Below are 23,141 nucleotides of genomic sequence, written 5' to 3'. Positions count from 1 at the left end.
CCTTTATAGGCATGTTCTTCCTTAGGTTGAGAAAGTTTTCTTCTATGAATTTTTTGAATATGTTTTCTGTACCTTTAAGCTGTGATTCTTCCCCTTCTTCTATCCCTATTATTCTTAGGTTTGGTGTTTTCATGGTGTCCCAGATTTCCTGGATGTTTTGTGTTATGAATTTACTGAATTTAATATTTTCTTTGACCCGTAAATCTATTTCCTCTATCGTATCTTCAACACCTGAGATTCTACCTTCCATTTCTTGTATTCTGTTGGTGATGCTTACATCTGTAGTGCCTGTTCGGGTTCTCAGATTTTCTATTTCCAGAATTCCCTTGGTTTGTGTTTTCTTTATTGTTTCTATTTCAATTTTCAAGTCTTGAACCATTTCCTTCACCTGTTTGTTTTTTCTTGGCTTTCTCTAAGGGATTTATTGATTTCTTCCAATTTTTTTGTTTGTCTTTTCCTTGACTTCTTTAAGGGAATTTTTCTTTTCCCCTTTAAGAGCCTCTATCAGCTTCATAAAGTAATTTTTAAGTTCATTTCCTTGTGTTTCAGTTGCATTGGCATGTTCAGGTCTTGCTGTTGTAGGATTACTGAGTTCTGATGGTGCTATATTGCTCTTTCAATTGTTAAATGTATTCTTACACCTGTGTTTACTCTTTTCTTCCAACTAGTGTGGTCCATGCCTGTGCTTGTTCTTCCAACTGTGGTTTGCACCTGTGCCTATGTAGTCTGCTGTTTTTCCAAGTGTTGTGGTTTGCCACCTGTGCCTATGTAGTCTGCTGGGGTTGCTGGGGGGAGAGGTGTTGGTTACTGGGAGGATGTTCAGGTGCATAGGGTAGCAGGGTGGATCTTGGAGGGACAGAGTCCAGTGAGTGGCAAAGTTGGGGGCACAGCCTGGAGGCAGGTATCTCCCTGCTTGCAGGCTGGTAGGGACTGCACATACACACCCCCCCCCACACACACACACTCACTCACTAGAACTATAAAAAAGGTTTCTCTATTTGCTACCAAGGGCCAGGAAATAGCAATCATTTAGATAATAGTCAGCCCACTGAGATAAAACTATGATGGTGCCCTAGTCAGTCCAATGCATGCTCAGTCTCAACATCCTCAGCTTCTGTGATGCCAAGAAAGTAAAGAGAGAAAGCCAAGGGTTCAAGATGGATGGTAAGAGCCCTTCCCAATTAACCTTGGTATCAGCAGAGACTCTGGGCTCTCACCACCCCCATGATTTAATTTAAAGAAGTGAACATTTCTTTCCTATTAAGATGGTGTCAGAAGTGACCTAGTAGAGAGGCATGCAGTTAAGAGCAGCTGCTGCTCATCCTGAGGCCCTTAATCAGTTCCTAGCACTCTCATCGAGTGATTCCCAACTGCATGTAACTATGGCTCTAGAGGATCCAATGCCCTCTTCTGGCCTCTGGGGGCATCTGTACACATGTGCACAGAGACACACAAATAAATGAAAATAAGAAATCTTTAAAAAATAAATTAAAAGAAAATGAACTACATACTGCCAGTGAAAATCTCATTTCAAATATAACAGTACAGGCAGAAAGAAAGTAAATGATTAGTAAAAGGTATATGTCATGTAAGCACTATTCAAAAGAAAACAGGATGAATACAATAATAATAGATGAAGACAACTTCAAAGTAAAGAAAATTATCAGAGAGACATTATATGATAAAAGAGTCGATGCAACAAGAAGACACAGTAGTGCTAAGTATATATATGACCCAACCACAGGACTTCAAGGTACACAAAGTCAAAGTGACAGAACAGAGAACCATCAAAGGACAGTCACGCTGGAGACATCAACGATCTTCTTTGACAAGCTGATAGAACAAGGGGGTGAATCAGTATGGATACAGGAGGACTGAATGCCACTACCACTGGGAATTGGCTTTTAGAATGATCCATATAAGGCAAACCACACAAATACTTAAAAGTTTGTTATTTCAGTCTACTCTATTTATTGTTGTTGCTTGCATGTACATATAATGTGTGTGTACCATGGTGTGTCCGTGGAGGCCAGAGGACAACTTCTCATGTTGTTTCTCTCTACATACCCTTATGTGGGTTTTAAAGATCAAATTCAGGTTGTGAAGCTTTCAAAGCAGGCTTTTCACACACTGAATCATCACACTGACCCCAAATACACATCTTTTAAAAGTATATGCTAATATACACCAACACAGACTATACACTGGCTATAAATGGAAGCCTCAAAAATAAAAATGACAAGTCACATTGTGTTCTCTGTTGGTAGCAGAAAAATAACAGAATCTGACTGTTCTCTCATAGTAGGTCTAAAAAGGCACACCCTTGCAATAGCCACAGGGCTCACAGAGAACATCTCCATGAAATAAAGGAAACAATGGATACAGCCAACATATGTCAAAACATGTATGGAAAAGCTAAAGTAAAAATGGGAGAGAAATTTTATAGCATGTATTTAGAAGAGATTCAAATCAATTATCTAAACCTTCATCTTAGTTAAGCCTTCACCAGAAAAAGAGCAAATCAAACCCAAATGATATCAAGAACATAAATCAATGAAATTCCGGACGAAAAGGCAGAAAAATTATGAAATAATGAGCTGTTTTTTTTAAAAGCATCACTAACTAAAACTGACAAATATCTAGAAAGACTAGCAAAAAAACAAAACAAAACAATAGACATAGTGACCAGTATCAAACACCAGAGACACTACATATAGTAGTAATAATAAAAATAGTATATAATTATCATATAATAAAAATACTCTACATGCATAAATCTGCAACCTAGAAACTCCATAGTCCCAAGAAAAAGCAAGAAAACACAAACTACCACTATTTTCTCAATATGAAATTAATAAATTATTATAAGGTCTATGCACAACAGAAGAAAGCAATTTATAATGGGAGGTTAGGGAGAGTCAATAGGAAGGAGGAGGAAAAAATAACACTAAGGATGTTTGAAATAACCACAGGGAATTTTACATTACTTTATATTAGTCTAAAATAACATATAATATGTCTAAGTTTATGTGTGTGTGTGTGTGTGTGTGTGAATGAAGTTACGGTTATGCCATTTGGGAAATAATGCTTCCCCCAAGAGCCACAGACTATCAAAAATCCCAGCACCAATCATGAAAAACCTCCTTTAGATTTTGCTAGGGGGATCCAAGAGAACCCCCAAATAATAACAATGTAGGCTATTGCTGTTGCCTTTGTTTGCCTCCCAGAAATTGAACACAGGACAGTGTAGTTAAAGACATCACCATCTTTGAACACAGGACTTGGAGGACTCAAGCTTGATCTGACCCCAAGACTTCCTTCTTGAGGACTAGCTTTCACAGTATTAGAAGGTCTATGCACAACAGAAGAAAGCAATCAAAAGTCCTGTCCTGCGGTGACCCCTATGAATCATAACAATGATTAGCACGGCAGGATATCCTTGAAGGTACAATCATGGCATTTGTGTTTCAGGAGTAACCAACAGTTATTTAATGGGACTTAAAGCCTGATCAGGAGGAAAGAAATCTAGCCAATCTAGTGAGGTCCTGGGTCTTAAGATGAGCAGAACCTACTGTGGCTGTTGCTTCCCCAACAGCATTCCGCATGCGTACCCTTATACCCACAGATAGTGTAGGTCTTAGCCTTCATCAGAGAAGCTTCCTTTTTCGAGCAGATGGAGACCATGACAGAATGCCACAACCAATCAAAATACAGACAGCAACTGACCATGGAGTGTCCAGTCCCAGTTAATACATCTACAATAGAACTCTTACACCAAAGACTCGCGGAACATTGTGGAAAAGGGAGAAGAAATATCATAAGAACCAGAGGACCAAGAAGCCTACCGTGGTCTGTATCCTACAGATATGACAGGAAAGCTACACCCATGAAATTTCAACAATATGGCTGCTTAAACAAAATCTGAACAATGGCAATGCCAGCCGACATGTCAACACAGGGGAAACTCTAAGAGTCCACCTTAAATGAATGACGGGCAATTAACAAGTACTGAGAGAAGAATTAACCTTCCCCGAGGAGAGGCCCCCTAAACGGTTACTATATCAAATAGTCAGTCCTAAAATAGGCTACATACAAGCAACACTGAACAGACGCAGTAGATTGTATTTGTGTGTGTGTATCCATTTATATATGCAATAATAGTAATTCAAGAAAAAGAGGCCACAAATTTTAAGGAGAATGGATAGTACAAAGAGTGTTGGATGGTGTAAAATGACGTAATTATAATTTAATTAGAGAAATAAAGGTCAAGACAAAATTTTGAGGATACAGGATTTCATTAGATTTACGCCAAATATTTAAAATGAAAAATAGAACACAATTCTCCCATGCAGAATTCATGTTATGAAGAAAACATTACCTTGACACCAAAAGATATATATAAGATACAAAATAAAGTCTATATCCTATATACCTTTCCTGAACATATCCATAAAATTCTCAACAACATTCGACAAGGAATTAAATGAACTTTCATTATAACTAAGTGGGAATTACTCCAGGGATACTGCCTCATTTAATAATAAAAAGGTCATTCGATGTAATCTATCATATCAACACTCTATAGCCATATGGTTATATCAACCAATGGATAAAAAGGCATCTAGAAAAAACTCAGTGCCTGTTCATAAGAAAAATTCTCAATAGCTAAAAATGAAATTTGATCTAAAGAAATCCCACAGCTAATATTCAATTTCCAAAAGACATGACTATCTGTATGAGAAGTCTATTAAAAGAGATGTCAAAGCTCATGAAAATCCCAACAAGACATCTGTAGCTACAAACAAGATTATTCTGTATTTATATGAAGAATGTAAAAATAATTACAAAATCAAAGAATAAAAAGAAGGAAGCAGTCTATTCCATTTCAAAATTTATTATACTACTGTATGATTGTATTGAAGTTCACAGGGTACTGGTAGATGACAGACACACAACTCAGCAATAGATCTGATATGCATGTCCATTTAAAAATTATTGATAATAAATTATTATCTATACGTGTATATGTGTATACATACATGTGGACATATGTACTGTGTGCCATGGCACATGTGTGGTGGGAAAAGAACAACTTTGTATTGTAGATTCCAGGGAGTAAACTGAGGCCTTCAGGTTGCATGAGAAGCATTTTTACTTGCTGTGCCATCCTGCCAGGCGTATGCTCATGTCAATCAATTAACTAATTGAATTTATTTTGTCACGCTAGTGTTCAAACTCCAGGCCTTAAGCATGGTAAGTAAGTGATCTACTGAGCTATACTGCCCCATTTTATTCTTAAGAGTGAGACATGAAGACAACGTATAGAGTTCAATATCCAAACAGGCAAATAAAAAAAAAAAACTTTTCCAATCTCAATTTTCACACTTTATAGCAAATTACCTGAAAACAGATCATGAATGTAAAACTATGAAACTTTATGTGTAGGGAGTGTGTGTGTGTGGAGAAAATCTTCAGGATCAAAGAGCTATCAAACACCACATCAAAAGTGTAAAGCATAAAATTAAAAATTGATGAACTAATCTTCGTTGGAATGAACAACTTTCCCTTTACAAAAGTAATAATGTATTACTATTAGAATGCGCAGGATGGAGAGATGACTCAGCAGTTTACAGTCAGTTCAGTTCCTGGCACACACATGGCAGCACCAACCACCTGCAACTCAGTTCCAGGGGATCCAATGCCTTTTCTGACCTCTGAAGGCTCCTGTGTGCATGCGGTACTCAGACACATATACATATACAAGAAATAATTTTTAATTTTTTGAAGATAGGATGAGATGTTGTGGTTATAACACAGGACAGAGCACTTGCCTAGTGATCATGAGGTCCTAGGTTGAGTCCCCACGACCCCAACAAATAAATAAACACTGGTATACAGATTATAAAAAGAACTCTCAAAACTCAGCAAAAAAAAACTAACTAGAACACTGACAAAAATATAGAAAAACATTTTTGCTGAAAAGGATATATAAACCACAAATAAACACATGAAAAGATGTTCAACATTATCAGCCAATGGGAAAGCCACATAAAGACAGAATTAGGCATCATTATAAGCCAGTTAGACTGGCTAAAATAAAAACTACTGACGAGACCAAGATAGAGACACACCACATCATCACTGTTGTTGGAAAAGCAAGTTTATACGTGTATTCTAGAAGGGCCTGCAAATTTCTGGACAAAAACCTAACCATGTAACTATGATATGCATATAATAACTAAGTATAAAATATCCTATATACTATGCATCGAGCCCAATTTCACTTCACACAAAACCTGTATGATGCAGTTTCCTTTTGTGATGCTTGTGCTTTAGGCATCAGATTCTAGAAACCATTGCCTAATCCCAGGTCACACTGCTTTGCTTAGCTTCTTCCCGGCCAGCTATAGTTCTCTATCTTATATACAGTCTTTGAGCTACATCAAGTTTATTTCCATACATGGTGTGAAGTAAAATCCATATCTACCTATTGGTTTGCACGTGGCTATCCACTTGTCACATGATTCCATACTGAAGAGACTATTCTTAATTGGGTTATTGCACTATCAAAACAAATTGACCATATATGAATAGATTTATTTCTGAACTGTTAATTCTATTCATCTATGTCTATTTGTATCAACAAATCACACCATCTTAAATTACTGTAGCTTTGTAGTGAGTCTTGTTTTGGTGGAGAGGGGAATATTTTATCTTTTTTTTTTTTTGAGTCAAGGTCATAAGTAGCCCAAACTAGCCTCAAATTCACTATGTAGCCATGATCTTGAACTACTAATCTGTCTGCCCCTGTTCCCACATTCCAAGTGCTGGTATTAGAAACATCAATTTTGTTTTGCTTAGTGTGGGTCCCAAATACTCAGGAGGCTGAATCAGGAGGACCATTTAAGTCTAGCAGCTGAAACATTTGTAAACATAGAAAAGGCAGTGGGGCTGGGGAGGAGGGGCAACTGAGTGGCTATAAAACGATTTGTAAATGGTTTTACAAAAGAAGTAAACACTGTATCTTAATTAAAATACACATTTACTGCTTACATAGATTTTAATCTTCTTTCCAAATATAATTAAATAAGTAATTAGACATGCTATAAATTGACAAACACACTAATTAACTAACTAGTTATTTAAATCTCTGGCAACAGCAACTTATTTCTGTTGTGATCTCACATTTAACTGACAAATAATACATGTTGTTGGGAGAATTAAGAAATACTTCAATGGCAGAAGGAACTCATGATCCAGTTATGAGTTGTTGACTGTACTAAGTGACTGTGCAATAGAACACATGCTGAGAAGATCACTGCAAGGTGATATCACAGGTTTTCTTCCAGAGTTCATTTAAGAAAGCTAAAATACAGCAATAATTACTTAAATATAGTTTGTAGTAAAATGATTTGTAATAAAAAACAAATAATTTCTAGAGAAGATGATAAAATTAAAGCTAGGTAATTAATAAGATACCAGGAAACCTACATATCGCCAGGCTGAAACCAGGCTCACAAATTCTGCTTAGACCACTTGGTCTTAGCTCCCTGAGCTGTTCAATTGTATTTATAGGACAAGGACTTTACAGTATTGCAAATCCAACTGTTGTTTACAAATGCTCCATATGAAAAATGCATAAAATGAAGCAGAATGATAGAAAGATGTTTATAGTCAAATTAGAAAACAAAAAGTTACTTAAGAGTTCCTAAGTAAGCCAGGCATGGTGCTGCACCCCTTTAATCCCAGCACTTGCCAGAAGATTGCTGTGAATTTGAGGTCAGAGTTATTCAGTGAGATTATGCTTCAAAATAAATAAATAACAAAACAATTTTAAAAACTCCAATTAGTTAACTAATGAATGCCACAGGAATAAAAAGGAATCAAACTACTACTTATCTAATATTTTTTTCTTTACTGGAAAACAAGAACAGAATATAAAACTTTTAAAACTTAATTGGATTTTAATTCTTTTACTTCTAATGTCATCTTTAATTTCAAACACAAGAGTTACTGAGGAAGCAAGGGGATGATGTGGTCGACTGGGAGCGTCTATTTAGGAGTCAGTGCTGGAAAACTGTTCCTTAAGGCTAGGGTTAGGGTTCAATGGATGCTTTATCAGTAAAACTTGACTTTTCACCAAGAAGAGGAGTCTAGGCTTAAACGCAGCCCCAGAGGCAATTTGAGATTAGTTGGATATGCAAGCAGAGTTGAGAACTGATCCTGCTATAAATAGAACCAAGGTGTTATTGACCTCGGGAATGAACGGGGAGCAAGGAGGAACACGGTCTGGTGGATCCCAGGTGTCCTGGGTGAAACTGGAAGTTCAGACTCAGAAAAAGCCAAATCAGCAGAAAAAGCATGCACCCAGCAAATGAGATGACTCAGGAGACATTTAAGAGAAGTGGTAAATTTGGAGCAATTAATGGAGCCTTCTACTGAAGCTCTGGGAAGGGTGGGGCTGAAGGAATGAAGAGTATGGTTGAAAAACGACAATCTGGGGCTTATCTAAGAAATATCAAGTAAGTGTAGACTAGAGAGCAGAATGTCAAGAACTAAAGATAACCTTGTAACCACAGTGTAGTGGTTTATGTTTCACCCTAGTATTCTTGACCTGGAATCTAGTTCTGATTCTATCATTTACAATGAGTATAATTTAAGGGGGAAAATTATACACCCCTCCAAACTTTACTTTTTCCCTTTATAAAAGGGGCAAAGGGGCTAAGGCTCTCTGTATGATTGAAATACATATTTGATAACACTTCAATACCACAGACTGCAATTATTAAGAATTGATAAGCATAGATGTAAAAGGGGGGACTGCAGAGTAGTCTCAGAACATGGAAATGAGTTTTTCAGTGGCGCAGGGACCGAAGCCTTCTGCATACAAAGTGCAGCTTAGAAGGGCATTGTTCAGTGTGCCAAGAGAAGGAAGAGCCAAAGCTTTAGCAACAGTCAGATCCCCCATCCTCCACTCCATCTTCTGCTGCTACAGAGATCTATAAAGAGCAGACACAGGAGCGGCAAAGACTCCAAAAAGTAAGCAGAGTATACATACCACGAGCATTGCTACACACAGACAGATGCCTGATCCAAGAGAATCACAGTGACCATGAGTTTAGAACAATGCACTCACTGGCCTGGGCCTTGCCAAGTTGGCTAGGCTGGTTGACCAGCCAGCCCCTAAGATCTACTTGTCTTTGCCTCCCCAGTGCACCACCCACACCCTGCATTTTAACATGAGACCTGGTTATCAAAACAGGTCCTCAGTTCTAAGGCAAGCACTTTACCAACCCCAGCGACAGACGCTTACACTGAAGCCCTATCCTACAAACAGGATTTGGGTAATTGACTAAAGGGTCCTGTTAGACTCAACTAGTTGTGCTGGTTCGAATGAGAATGGCTTAATGAGATTAAACACTCATATATTTGAATGCTTTATCACCAGGGAGTGATGCTGTTTGGGAAGCCTTATGAGCTATGACCTTACTGGAGGAGATGTGTCACTGGGATTGGGTTTTACAAATTCAAAAGCCTAAACTGGCATCCCCTCTCCCCTGCCCCGCCCCCTGCCACCAGCCACCTGCTACATGCAGGTCAGTATATAAGGCTCTCAGCTACTGCTCCACAGCCATGCCTTTCTGCTTCCTGCCATGATGATAATGTTTACAGTTTCAGAAACTGTAAACAAGTCCTCAATTAAATGTTTTCTTTTAAAAGAGTTTCCTTGGTCATGCTGTCTCTTCACAGCAAGATAACGGTGACAAAGACACTTGTATTTTTATTATACAGTGATATAAAAGTAATAGCAATTAAGCAGAAAACACATTTTAAACTTTTATCTTTTCTCAGGTTAGAAATACAATTACACTCTAAACAGCTCCCAGTTAGCCACGACATTATGAGGATAAACAGCTGGTAATCCTTGGTGTACTATATAATGCAAAACTGATGGAGGAAGGTCATTGGTTAAAAAATAAAGAAACTGCTTGGCCCTCATAGGTTAGAACATAGGTGGGTGGAGTAAACAGAACAGAATGCTGGGAAAAAGAGGAAGTGAGCTCAGAGGCCATGCTCCCCTCTCCCGGGCAGATGCGATGCAGCTCCGACCCAGGATGGACGTAGGCTAGAATCTTCCCGGTAAGTGCACCTTGGGTGCTACACACATTATTAGAAATGGGCTAGTCCAGGTGCGAGAGTTAGCCGTTAAGAGGCTAGATATAATGGGCCAAGCAGTGTTTAAAAGAATACAGTTTGTGTGTTGTTATTAAGGGGCATAAGCTAGCTAGGCAGCCGGGAGCCAGGCTGTGGGAAGAGGCCCGCAGCTCCCTCAACACAAAACTATGATGTTTAGTAGAGCAAATATACTAAACACATTTTCTACTTATGGTCTGTTCAATCTATGATAGGTCTGTCTAGAAGTAGCTCCATTTAGAAGAGCACCCATATAGATGAATTCAAAGCAGTGTGAATTAAGAGAAAAGCTTACGGATACAGTAAGCCTTGTGAATTCTGTGGTGGTGAACAGATACAAATAGGCCCACATAATATGTAGGTTTCCTGTTATATAAAGCAATGAAGGGTCATGACTTGATCCCTAGGTAAAATCAGCTCTATATTCTACTACACAGTACAGAAAGACACTGGTTGCCTATCATTAATACCATTACTATGTCCATGAATACAATGGAACACAGTTTCCTTATTGTTTCAAAATATATGCTTTTGGTATCAGAGATGAGACACCTAAAACAGGCAAATATGGATAAAAGTTCAGAGATGGAGGGTGTCTATGAAAAAATAAATGCTCATAAAATAAATAATAAGAGTAATATTAAATACATGAAACCTACCAAACTCAAATGGCAAACCTCATTAGCTGGCCAGATACAGTTTATATTAATTTTTCATGGAAAGAATAGCAAAGAAAAAAATCACAGAAAGATTTTCTAATCATTGAATTAAAATCTGGCACCTGAGTTGTAAAAAAACCACTGGACGTTTCTGTGTGTTCATCACTGACATCTCAAGATGGTTACTTTTGTTTTTATTATTTTTATGTTGTATTTATTATTATTATTATTATTATTATTATTATTATTATTGTTTGTTTGAGACAAGGTTTCTCTGTGCAACCGAGATCCATCTGCTCCTACCTCCCAAGTGTTGGGATTAAAGGTGTGTGTGCACCACCATGCCTGGCTAAGATGTTCATTTTCAATAGGGCTTTTAACTAAGAATTCTTTCTGAGTTTTTGGTAGCTTCTGTACACGGAAAAAATTTTAGTTCAAGTATTTTAGGATGAAAATAATATAGTAGAATCAGAATAGCATCCAATTAAGTGGTTACTAAAAAGCAAAGAAGGGGCAAAATATTAAAAAAGCAAAGTTTTAAATAACACTGTCTATACAGATCAATTTTTTCTCATGCAATTTAACTGCTGTCTGAATGTTGAGGATGTAATTTAGAAGATAGCAGAAATAAAACATATTAGACTTGTTTAGGAGTTGTCAGACATAAATGTCTAAATGAAGCTTTCTCACAAAATTTCTCTACTTCACTAAATTCAATGATTGCCGCTATTCTGCTCTACGAGTAAAAATGCTTCATGTGATAAAAATCTATACAGAACGGTCTATATACTAGCTTATCAGGATTAATTTGACAGTCCTTTTTATTTCAGTCTTTTGTACTGAAATGTTCTTAAATAAGTGATATATCAGTATTCTAGTTCTCACTAACGATAGGTATTCAAAATATATAGTGTATTTAAATTATCGTAGCAACCCTATAGAGTAGCTACCATTAGTCTCATTTTAAAGATAAAATAGAGCCATATGACGATTATACAACTTATTCAAGTTTACACAGCTAGGATCTGGAGGTAGCTTTAAAATAAGTCTATTACATTAGCTTAATTCGTCATAGATTAGTCATTGATCAAAACATACAGAGTTGTAAATACTTTTCTAAAAAGATTAATTTTATCATTTTAAGTTATGCGTATATGTGTGCCTATTTGGGGGCATCAGATTGCCTGGCACTGGAATTACGGGGGGTTTGAGCCACCAGACAGTAGAGACTGAGTGAGACTCTGGTACTCACTGAAAGACCAGCACATGCTCTTAACTGCTGAGTCATCTTCCCAGCCCCAAAGATGCAGAGTCGAGTCTTAACCACTATTTTCCAGCCTTGTTTCTATTCTTCATCGGAGTGTCAGCAATTCAAACTTCTTGCTAGTGATGGATGACCTTTGCTTAAGTTTTTTAGTGCACCACCTTTCAGAAAAAGCAGAGCCCCTGGACTTGTACTGTTTTTTAATCAGTCAAAAGATAACCTCCAGAGCATTTAGTTAGGACAAATAAAAGGTCTCATCAGTTATTAAAGCTATTTCTTCAACAACAATGCATACAGAGAATTTATAAATTACCAACCTCAGTCATCAGCTATTGTTGCTTTATTCGAACACGAGTTACAGATCAATGTGTGACGGCAGTCAGGCTTTATGGAAAAGGATGAGAGTCCGTGCTCCGGGTAATAATCATCTCTAACATGGAAAGGAGTCTCACATGCGCTGCATATACCGCTGGCGCTTGGACATAACATCTTTGATATCTCAAATAATGTAATTGCAAAGGAAAAGATACAACATGGTTTACCAGAAAGGCCAAGCTGTGGGTTAAAGAGAGGGCTGAACTGTGGGTGAGGAGTGGAAGACAGGCCTTGCTCCTTTCAGACATCTGTCTATGATGCCAAGAACATTGCTTTTATTGAAAGTGAATCCTATTTGGATTACGGACAGGAACACAAGCTGTACTAGAATTAGCAGGAGATCCAACTTAATGCTTTGAAGTTGTAGTTTCCTATTCAAATCAATACATTTAAACAACACTAAAATGCCCTTGAAACCGGGGAAATACCTCGAGTGCAGTTCTGTGCTGCCATTATTGTATTTGCTTCCTCTTTCCCAGACACCAAAGTCAGGAACACGGTAAACTCTTTCGACACAAAATACAAGGTTTTGAATAAAAGAGACCTAAAAGAAAGGAAAAGAAATGAACATAAGAACACATGGAACACTGAAAAGAATAATTAAATACCACATGAAATCCAAGTATGAACTTATCTCCTTAAGTATATTGTTGTCTTTCCTTCTTTTTCTTAACATGGTTTTATATATTCCAGACTAACCTCTAACTTTCTGTGTAACCAAGAATGACCTTGAACTTCTCATCCTCCAGTCTCCACCTCCAGAGTGCTGTGAATATAGGCATATGACACGCCTAGACTGGGGGATGCTGGATATTGCGCTTAGGGTGCACTCAGGGCTTTGTGAACACTAACCAATCACTCTACCGACTAAGCTACATTCCGGGACCCTAAAGAACTTTTTAAAAACACATTTAATTCTTCTGATTATTACATTATTATGAGTCCTCTACTGTACTTAGATTTTCAAGTATAATGCTTATAAAATTTAAATCTTTCAAGTTTCCAACTACATATCTTCTATGAGGTAATATCACTGTTTATGAGGGCTATGTATCATATCATAAGAAATGAGTAAAACATAGAACAGTATTTTATATTGGGCAATATTTTGAAACTAAACTGTCTGTATGAAACACACACAGAGACACACACACATACATATATAAACTGTAAGGCTTTGAAGAATAAAAAAAAATTAGCTTTTAAAAACTGAAATCGAGTTTTCTTTTCTGCATAATTCTGGTTCCTTGTTGATCAAGCTGGAGTTTTCAGTCCATGCTTCTGGAGAGTAATTTTCCTCCCTGTTCTTTCTGTAAGTATAGATCCAGATTATAAACATAGCCCACAGTGGGAAGCTGTGCAGGACAATGCAGACTGGAGAGAGCTACACTGAGATTAACATAGAGGAAGCCACTGGCAGCAGGCTAAGCCTTCTCCACTCTTAAAAAGACAGTAACTTCAGACAGTCAACCTGATTTCTGTTCCATTTCTGTCTTCTTCAACCCTTTTCTGACAATAAAGCCAGCTTCTAAAACTGATTCCATGCCTGCATTCACCTTCAACTCTATTTCCTCTGCCTCATCTTGCAATCTGGACACTGCCCCATTCAGAGCTGCTCTGAATCACTTAGGACTTCAGAGAACCTGTTCAATTTACAGCTCCCCCTTCCAACAGCAGGGACTGGATTTATACAGGGGAGTTTAGGCTAATCCACTAGGTTTAGAGGAATGGACTGGTCCCCGGGGACCTTGAGCTGAATTAAAACAAACAAACAAAAACAAAAACTGAGCTTTTAAGACCTTTCAGACTGTTGTAGAAACAGGAGTCCACCGGAAGCAAACTGGAGGCTTCTCAAGGGCACTGGCTGGACTCTCCCTCCAAGAGTACCAAAGCTACCATGCCCTTCTTGCTCTCCCACCCCCTCACAGGGCTCTATGGATTAAACTAACCTCTGACTGGTTCCTTGGGTTCCAAGAGGTACAATCATGTTAGTCCTGCTCATTTCCAAATGAAACGCTTTAAAAATAAATGAATTTTCCTCCAATCTTAATTCAAAAGAATGGAATAGCTAATAATTCTCGATGTCCTTGAAGCCATAACCATAGCTTGTTATCTTTTGTTTCACGCGTTGCCCTCCACCCCCTCTAATAGTACACTGGTCTACTCCTCTTGTTTGTAGCTACAAAATTCCACAAGCTCTCCACCAGCTTCTTTCCCCTTAAATCATTCTTCAGCAAAACCAGAAACTGAGATGAGATTTCTGCCTAAGGATTTTATGTGACTATTCATATGCTTTATTAGAAAAATATTAATGTGAGGATTATGGAGTTCTCTCTTAAGCCTTGCTGGAACTACTGTATTTCTGAACAGTATTGCCTTTAAGATTACATTCATTTCTTTTGTGCACACATGTGTATGTATGATGATGTCTGCATTCATGAGTACATGTGCACGTGTGTGAGGACACGAGTGTCACAGCATTGCATGTGCAGGGCAGATGGCAACCGTGGAGAAAGAAAACCATTTCTCACCATGTCAGTGACCTTAAGATCTGAAATATATCTAACTGCAAAGGATTTTGCAAATAAGGAGATACAGACCTGCATAACAACCCTGATTCATAAATATAAATCCTTTATAGTTTTCACATAAATACATCAACAGATGAATAGATGAGAATCCAGGTCCAGGATTACAATAAATTATAATAAACTGAGTAGAGAGAGAAAATGTGATCTAGATAAACAGAATATTATCTGGTGTAGGAGTTCCTTCTTTTCATGTGTTGTTTTCATTGGTTAATGAATAAAGAAACTGCCTTGGCCTAGCTGATAGGGCAGAACTTGGGTAGGCGGAGAAGGCAGAACTGAATTCTGGAAGGAAGAAAGCAGAGTCGGAGAGACGCCATGGACTGTGGCCAGAGGTAGATGTGCTAAAACTTTTCTGGTAGGCCACAACCTCATGGTGATACACAGATTGATAGAAATAGTAAGAAGTTAGAGCTAATGGCCAAGCAGTGTTTTAATTAATACAGTTTCCATGTGGTTATTTCGGGTGTAAGGTAGCCAGGCAGCCGGGACAAACAGCAGGCCCTCCCTTGCAACAATTATTCAATAATTAAATTAAAAAAATAAAATTATACAATTTCCAGGAAAATAGATTAATCTGGACCTCTTCCTGATAAGTTAAATGCTACTCTAGGCCCGGGGAGACAAATAGTATATGTTTTTCCTTGAAAAGGAACTGAAAGCAGAGGAAATACTTAGGAAGAGGAGGAGGATCAATGGATGAGGAGGAGGGAAGGAGAGAACAACAGGGTGGACCAGATACAAACACATAATTTGGATGAAAGAGAACACCTAACTCACGATTGCTTAAAGAGAGAGAACTGGGTACCCAAGGAGACAAGAGGTTGCCCAAATGTGAGAGCAAAGATCACAACCACTTCCTAGGTATTCTTTGTATTCACTTCAATGCTGACTCTATAAACCCGTGCAAGATTCATTCTGTTGCTGTGATAAACAACAACAACAACAACAAACTACTTTGTTGATCAAAAGCAGCCTGGGGAGGAAAATGTGGGGTTTTTTTGAGGGGGAGAGATGCTTCCAGATTATAGTGTATCATTTAGGGATGGGGCAGGAGCTCAAAGCAGGAGCCTGCTGGGCAGGGACCAGGGAAGAACTCTACTGCCTGCTGACTTGCCCTCTGGGAAGGCTCACTCCTGCTTAGCTAGTTTTGTCATGTATCCCAGGAATTTCTGAGGAATCATGTCACCCACAGTGGGCTGGCCCTTCTAAATCAATGAATAAACAAGACAATTCCTCGCAGACATGCCCACAGAGCAACCTGATCTAGCCAGTTCCCCAGTTGAGGCTTTTATCTAGGCTGTGTCAAGGAGACAAAGAAGGTTAATCAAGACAGGGACCAACGTTCTTTGCCCCCTTTCCATCTTCATACCAGTTTCTGATTCATGCCAACTTGCTTTGAAGGCATATATCATTGAAATCTATTTTTGGAAGAAGTCCATATAGAAATATTTCTAGTATAAATACCTTCAATATTCACCTCCAAATTATGGTTCTGTTATTTTCTAAATGTTTTATAAATATCTTTAAAAAATAACTGAAACATTTGAAATGCTCTGACAATAGGGAGCAAATGAAATAATATTTTAGGACACAGTTTAATGTGCGAAAAGCAAAATCTTAAAGGGATTTATAAAATTTAAGGCATGTAATGATAATAAATTTGCTATATTTGATATTAAGAGGACCTCAAAGTGAATAAACAAGTATAAGTTTATAATTCATTTACTATTCACTCAAAAAAATTATATGTGTGTGTATGTATATAAAACATTCACTACAATAAGCCAAATTAATCAATATGTTTAGTAACTCCTCATTTTTTAAGTTAGATTCTCACAACTATTTATGGGTAGATGGTTAATGCTTACAAAATTCAGTTAGGAAGAATAAAATCTAGGATTCAGTAGCACTAGGACTAGTTAGTTAAGTGACTATAGTTAGCAGTTATTATATATTTCCAAAAGCTATAGAAGGGATTATTTTGAATATTTGCAACACAAAGAAATGTGATTGATATGCTAAATTACCTATTCTACACAATGTATATCTTGAATCAAAACATCACACTCTACACTTTGAATATATATTATGTCAAGTAAGCTTTTAAAATTCACATATAATTTATACGGCAACTTCTGAGTAAGAGTGAAGAAGTTAGGGCTTGAAGAGATGGCAGTTAAGAAAATGTATTGCTCTGGCAGAAGATGGAATTGGTTCTCAGCACCCACATTAGACAACTCAGAATCACCTACATTTGCATTCTAATTAAAAATAAAAAATTAAATGAAGAAATTAGATGAGGACTGAATGAAGTTATAAATGACCCAACAAAATCATTACGAATATCTTAACTAAAATTTACCAAAATAAAATAATTCATGGCCTAGGGAGAAAATTCAGTGGACAAGAGAACTTGCTGAGCAAGCATGAGGACCTAAGTTCAAATCCCCAGCACTACAAAAAAACAAAAACAAAAAAAAAAAAACTCTAGTGTTGGTGAGCAAGGGCAGAAAAGAGGGAAAGCTGGGGCTTGCTGGCTGCCAGCCTATCTCTAGTTTTGCTAAGAAACTCTGATTCAATAACGTAAAGTGGAGCAATAGAACCAAACACCTGATATCTTCCACAAATAGAAGCACTTTTACCTGCATAAACATGTATAAATAGCAATCTAATGCACATACAAATACACATAAACAAAAATCACAGATCCAACAGTAAAGCCAAATTTTAATGACGTGTTTATTATACTTTGGAATGGCTATTGTTGGTTGTCAATTTGGCTATATCTGGAATTAACGAAAATCCAAGCAGCTATGCCCACCTGTGAAGGATTTTTCTTGATTGGATCATGTGAGCTGGAAAGACCCACCTTAAATGCAGATCAGTTGAGGTTTGAAATCCTACTCTAAATCTGGGCCATGCCTTCTGGTGGCAGCCTAAATAAAGGACATAGTGGAAGGAAGCTTTTAATTTTTCATCTGCTTTCCCACACTCTCACTGGCAAAACTCATTCCTCCACTTGTACTAGAGACCACCTCGGGATTCTGACATACTGAAGACCAGCTGGGACATCCAGCCTCAAGGACTGAGTGAATGACTTTTGGATTCTGGGACTTTCCACTGGGAGACAGTCACTGTTGGACTAGCTGGACCACAGCCACTCTAATAAATCCACTTTCTATATCAATATTTATGACTAAATACAGACTTATTCTATCAATTCCGTTTCTCTAGAAAACCCTGACTGGAACACATATGTTTAATTGGTAAAATTGAGTGCTATGTTTCTACTTACTGTTTACCTTTGATATAAATATTTCATGATTATCTTTACTCACAGTTTCAAAATTTATTATTATTATTATTATTATTATTATTTTAAAAAGGCATGAGGCCTCAGGCTTGGTCTTCAGTATCACTGAAAATAAAACAAAGCAACTCCCTTTTCCCTGTTTAGCACAAAACACCAATAACAAAAATCTCAGGAGTTCTCACAATGTTCAGAAACAAAGACATGAAATCTAAGATGGATAATCGTATATGGTAAGCCAGTCTCCAGGAAAACAGACATGCCGAACAGATCGGGAATGGCCACACCAGGGCAGCAATAGCTGAAATCAGGAAGACTCCTCCTTCTTTGGGCACTTAGTAATGGCAGCCACCCCAGGGAAACCAGACTCCATTCCAAAGACTTCCCTTGCCCCAGGTGGCTCAGCAAAGGAGAGTCTCTGTGAAGTACACTGTCAGCAAACTCCAACTGGGTCGTATGCTGAAACCTGACAGACATGATACTGAAGCTGGGAAGTGGGGAATCAAAGTCTGCAGAAAAACCTTCACAGACTCTTCTTCCCATGACACTGAAGAGCTGCACATTGGGCAAGTCTATCATTCTAACCAGGGCCCTGAAGGAGCTCACAGACGAGAGGGAAGCAAAGGGATGAAAGACAGAAGAAAGAAATTGAGGCATTGTGACTTGTAGATAATATAACTCCATACATCAAAACCCTACAGAGCCCACTACAAAACTAAGAGATAATAAACAGAGCAATATGTCAAGATGCAAACTTACATATAAAAATGCATAGCCTTCCTGTGTACCAATGACAAACATGCTGAAAAAGCAATTAAAAAAGAAGTCCTGTTCACTACCCTCAAAAACAGAAAAACAAAAACCTAAGCAAAAATGTTGAAATAAACGTCACTAAGCAAGTGAAGATCTGTATACAGTGAAAACTTTAAAATACCAAAAAAAGGAACTTGAGGAAGACTCTAGAAGATGGAGAGACCTCCCGTAGTCACAGATTGGGATGACTACTGTGAAATGGATGAGCTATGTCTGCAGATACAATTCAATCCCCTTCAACATTCCACACCATGTTTCAGAGAACTACAGAGAACAATCTAAAAATTCAGACAAAACAAAAAGATCTGAATAGCAAAAGCAACCTGAGGGGAAAGTAATACTGGAGGCACCATCACACTCAATTTAACAGAGTCATGGTAATAAAAATTGCACGAGACTGGGACCACACCAGACATGTAGATTAACTGGGGAAAAATGGGGGGACCCAGATATAAGTATCCATAGTTACACAACTTGATTTCTGACAAAATCCCCATAAATATACCCTGGAGAACAAACAATCTCTTCAAAAAACGGGGCTGGAAAAACTGTGTATCAACATGCAGAAGAAAGAAAATAGATCCTTACTTCTTACCTGCATGAAAACCAACTCCATATTGATTAAGACCTTGACAATAACCAGAAACTCTCAAATTATAGAGGAAAAAGGACAGAAAACACTTCAAGATATAGGCATACATCATGACTTTACGGTTGGTACTCCATGTTGCTGAGGAAACACAGAAAACAACAAATGGAACCTCAAGAAACTAAAAGAGCTTTGTATAGCAAAGTCAACAGTTCATGGAGCAGAGACAGCCTGAAGACAGGAAGAAAATCTGCTAGGTCTAGACCTGACAGAGGATTAATACTCAAAAATAAACATGGAAATAAACAGTACAATCAAAAAATGAGAAAAAGAACTTCAAAAGAAGAAACATAATTAGCTAATAAATATTTTTTAAAATGATCAACACCCATAGCTACTGGGGAAATGAGGATTCAAATAACTTTTAGATTCACTCACACCCCAGTTAGAATGCTGTCTTCAAGACAGCAAGACAAGTGCAGCAAAGGCCCATGGGTGGAAGTCAGTGGATGACTTCCGTTTGTTGGCTCTCTCCTTCTGCCATGGGTTCTGGAGATGCAGCTCAGGTCATCCGAGTTGTGATGAAAAAGTTTTTACATGTTAAGCCATCTCAGTGGCCCAAGAAACTTTAAAAACCCTCTTTCTCAATTCTTATTTGCCAATGCAGACAGGCTATCCAGAAGCTATAACGTTTGGATAAATTGTGTCAATAATGGTACCAAACAAGCAAGGAAAAAGTATTTTACATTCTCAACAGCATACATCAGCCCAAGATGGCCGAGATGGTCTACAAGCAGAGTTACTGGTGCATGAAATAAAGCTGCTACTAACTGGCGGGGCTGTTGTTTAATTTGCAGCCGAGCACAGCTTTCGTCGATACTTGATTCACTGCCATCCCCAGCGTCTCCTCCTCTTCTTACTGTCACTTGGTGTTGGTTTGAACATAATTCACAATCTTAACTTTTCTATCCAATCAAAGCAATGCATTTTTCGTTCTCTATCACACTGTGCTGTTTGAGCTGGGGGCATTGAATTTGTCTTATTTAGAAAGTGGGCTTTTTGCTAACTTCCCCAACTAAGATATGAATTTCAAAAGGCAGGGTCTTTGTTTTCATTGTTCTTTATGTAGAACAACCGCCACTGGCCGAGCTCCAATGAGAATTAAAGAATAATTAATGATCAAAGGAGCATGAGAGGAATGGAAAGAGAGAACACATGCATGGTTAGTCTACAATTTGATATCTCTATACTAGCTGTTACTGTTGCTCTAGTTTGAAAGTTGGTTTTGCTGGGAATTGTAATTTTGAAACATATTCCTATTTGTAGTCTTCGGTGCTTTCTTCCTTCTACATCCTTTGTGTTTCCTAAGGCTTTCTTTTTTCCAGTACTAGGCAAATGAGCCAAGGAGCTTGAGCATGCCATGGGAGTACTCTATCATGGAATATATCTATTTCCAGTATCTTACTTTTTGTTTTTGACATGGTATCAATATATGGTCCAGGTTGGCCTTGAACTCATGCCAGAATCCAGATAAGCTTTGAGCTTACAATCCTGCTACAACTTCCTGAGTAGCAGGAATTGGCCCTGATAACACTGTCCATAAATATTAAAACATCATTTTATTGTCATTCCACAGTACTTCCCAATTTCCAGTTTTCCTTCTTTAAATTATGTCTTATTTACTGCTGTTTTATTACTGTGAAGAGACAACATGACTAAAACAGCTTATAAAATAAAGCATCTGATTGGGATGGGCTTACAGTTTCAGAGGTTTAGTCCATTGTCAATAAGGCGGGGAGCATGTGGCAGGCAGGCAGGCAGGGCACTGGGGCAATAGCTAAGAGCTTACATCTAATTCACAAGTTGCAGACAGAGAGAAAGACAGAGAGAGAGAGACAGAGACAGAGAGAGAAAACCAGACTGGGCCTGGCATGGGCTTTTCAAAAACCCACCCCAGTGACACACCTCCTCCAATAAGGCCACACTTGCATTAGGACTTATGGCAGAAGAGAAATGAAGAAAAAAAAAACTACGTGAAGCAATTTCCAGATTCTGCATATTGCATCGGGAACAGTAGATAATGTGTAAATGACAGTAAATCGAGTAAGCAACTGTGACCAGTGCACAGACTCTATGTGCACTCCTAGCACTGGACGTGTAGCCAGAATCGGTTTCCAGCACAAATTACAAAGCAGATTTTAAAGAGCCTCAAATAAAGAAATAGGAAATGTCTCTTTAATCTTTTAAATGCATTATACACTACACTATCACAATAGGCTCCGTATTGATCAACAAATTTTCAAAGTGATTTTATCTGTCATTTTCATGTTGTTACCAGTAAATTGTAAATTACCTATGTGGTTCACGGTTTCTCTTTATAGAGAAAGCTTCTCAGCTTCCTTGTTCATCTAATGGCCACTGCAAACAGCCTTGCCAAGAACAGCAGAGTATTGGGGACTTTTGATATTTCTGAAAAGAACGACTACATTTGATGGGAGGAAGCTAATATCCCTCTTCTGCTTTAATAACCTTTCAGCTTCTTGTCACTTTTTAAAAAAGCAACTTGGGATAAAAAACAAATCAAGCTGCTAGCTATCCTCAGTCATCTTACTATATGAGAAAAATCAGTACTTGTTTATTTAAGACACTGAAATCATACGAAAAAGATGAGTTAACCTAGTATTTCATGATTATAATTTAAGAGCTAGGTTGAAATGTAAATTACAAACAGGCTTTTAAAAACATGATAAAAGTACCATATATCCAACAAAAGTTATAAAAGTAATTATTTTAAAGTGTGAATTCATTTTTTGAAAATCAAAGATACTGATTTGGACTAATCATAAATTCATTGCCTCATCATGAAATCAATGAAATGACAGCAATTTCAAGATAAGAGCTTAATTTTAAAAATTTAAGTATCCCACCAAAAATATGAATAAATATTCAGCAGATGACTAATAGCAACATTAATACATATGTGTACTATCACAGGAAGCTAGAGTTCCAGCAAAGGGCTGACATATACACAGTCACAGTAGACAATGGTCTGCAGAATTCTGACACATGGCACTGTATTAGCCAGCCTGTAAAGCATTTAGTGAAACCTATAGAATCACGTGCTTACTATGAGAGCTTCCAAACCGTGCCCTGAAACACAAGCAGAGGGGATGACGTCTCCAAAGACTAGGAGACAGAAGGCTAGGAGATGGAGAAGTAGGAGGCAGATAGGTAGGGGATGCGTAGGTAGGGGATGGATAGGAGATGGACCAGTAGAGGAGATGGATGAGTAGGAGATGGACCAGTAGCGGAGATGAATGGATAGGAGATGGATGGGTAGGAGATG

General features: G+C 37.9%; 1 protein-coding gene across 4 annotated transcripts in view; it reads right to left on the bottom strand.

Moving 5' to 3' along the window:
• The window catches only part of Phkb (phosphorylase kinase regulatory subunit beta), a 199,180-nt gene that overhangs the window by 99,197 nt on the left and 76,842 nt on the right, over window positions 1–23,141 (bottom strand). For all 4 annotated transcript variants that reach the window (XM_005367021.1, XM_005367020.1, XM_013353722.2 and 1 more), the window contains one exon: window positions 12,921–13,036. In XM_005367021.1, coding sequence (XP_005367078.1) covers window positions 12,921–13,036 — 116 coding nt within the window. The remainder of the gene's footprint in view (window positions 1–12,920; window positions 13,037–23,141) is intronic.

This window comes from Microtus ochrogaster, unplaced genomic scaffold (assembly GCF_000317375.1).
Source record: "Microtus ochrogaster isolate Prairie Vole_2 unplaced genomic scaffold, MicOch1.0 UNK15, whole genome shotgun sequence".
In the NCBI taxonomy this organism is placed as follows: Eukaryota; Metazoa; Chordata; class Mammalia; order Rodentia; family Cricetidae; genus Microtus; species Microtus ochrogaster.
This window is presented reverse-complemented; position numbering and strand designations above follow the sequence as displayed.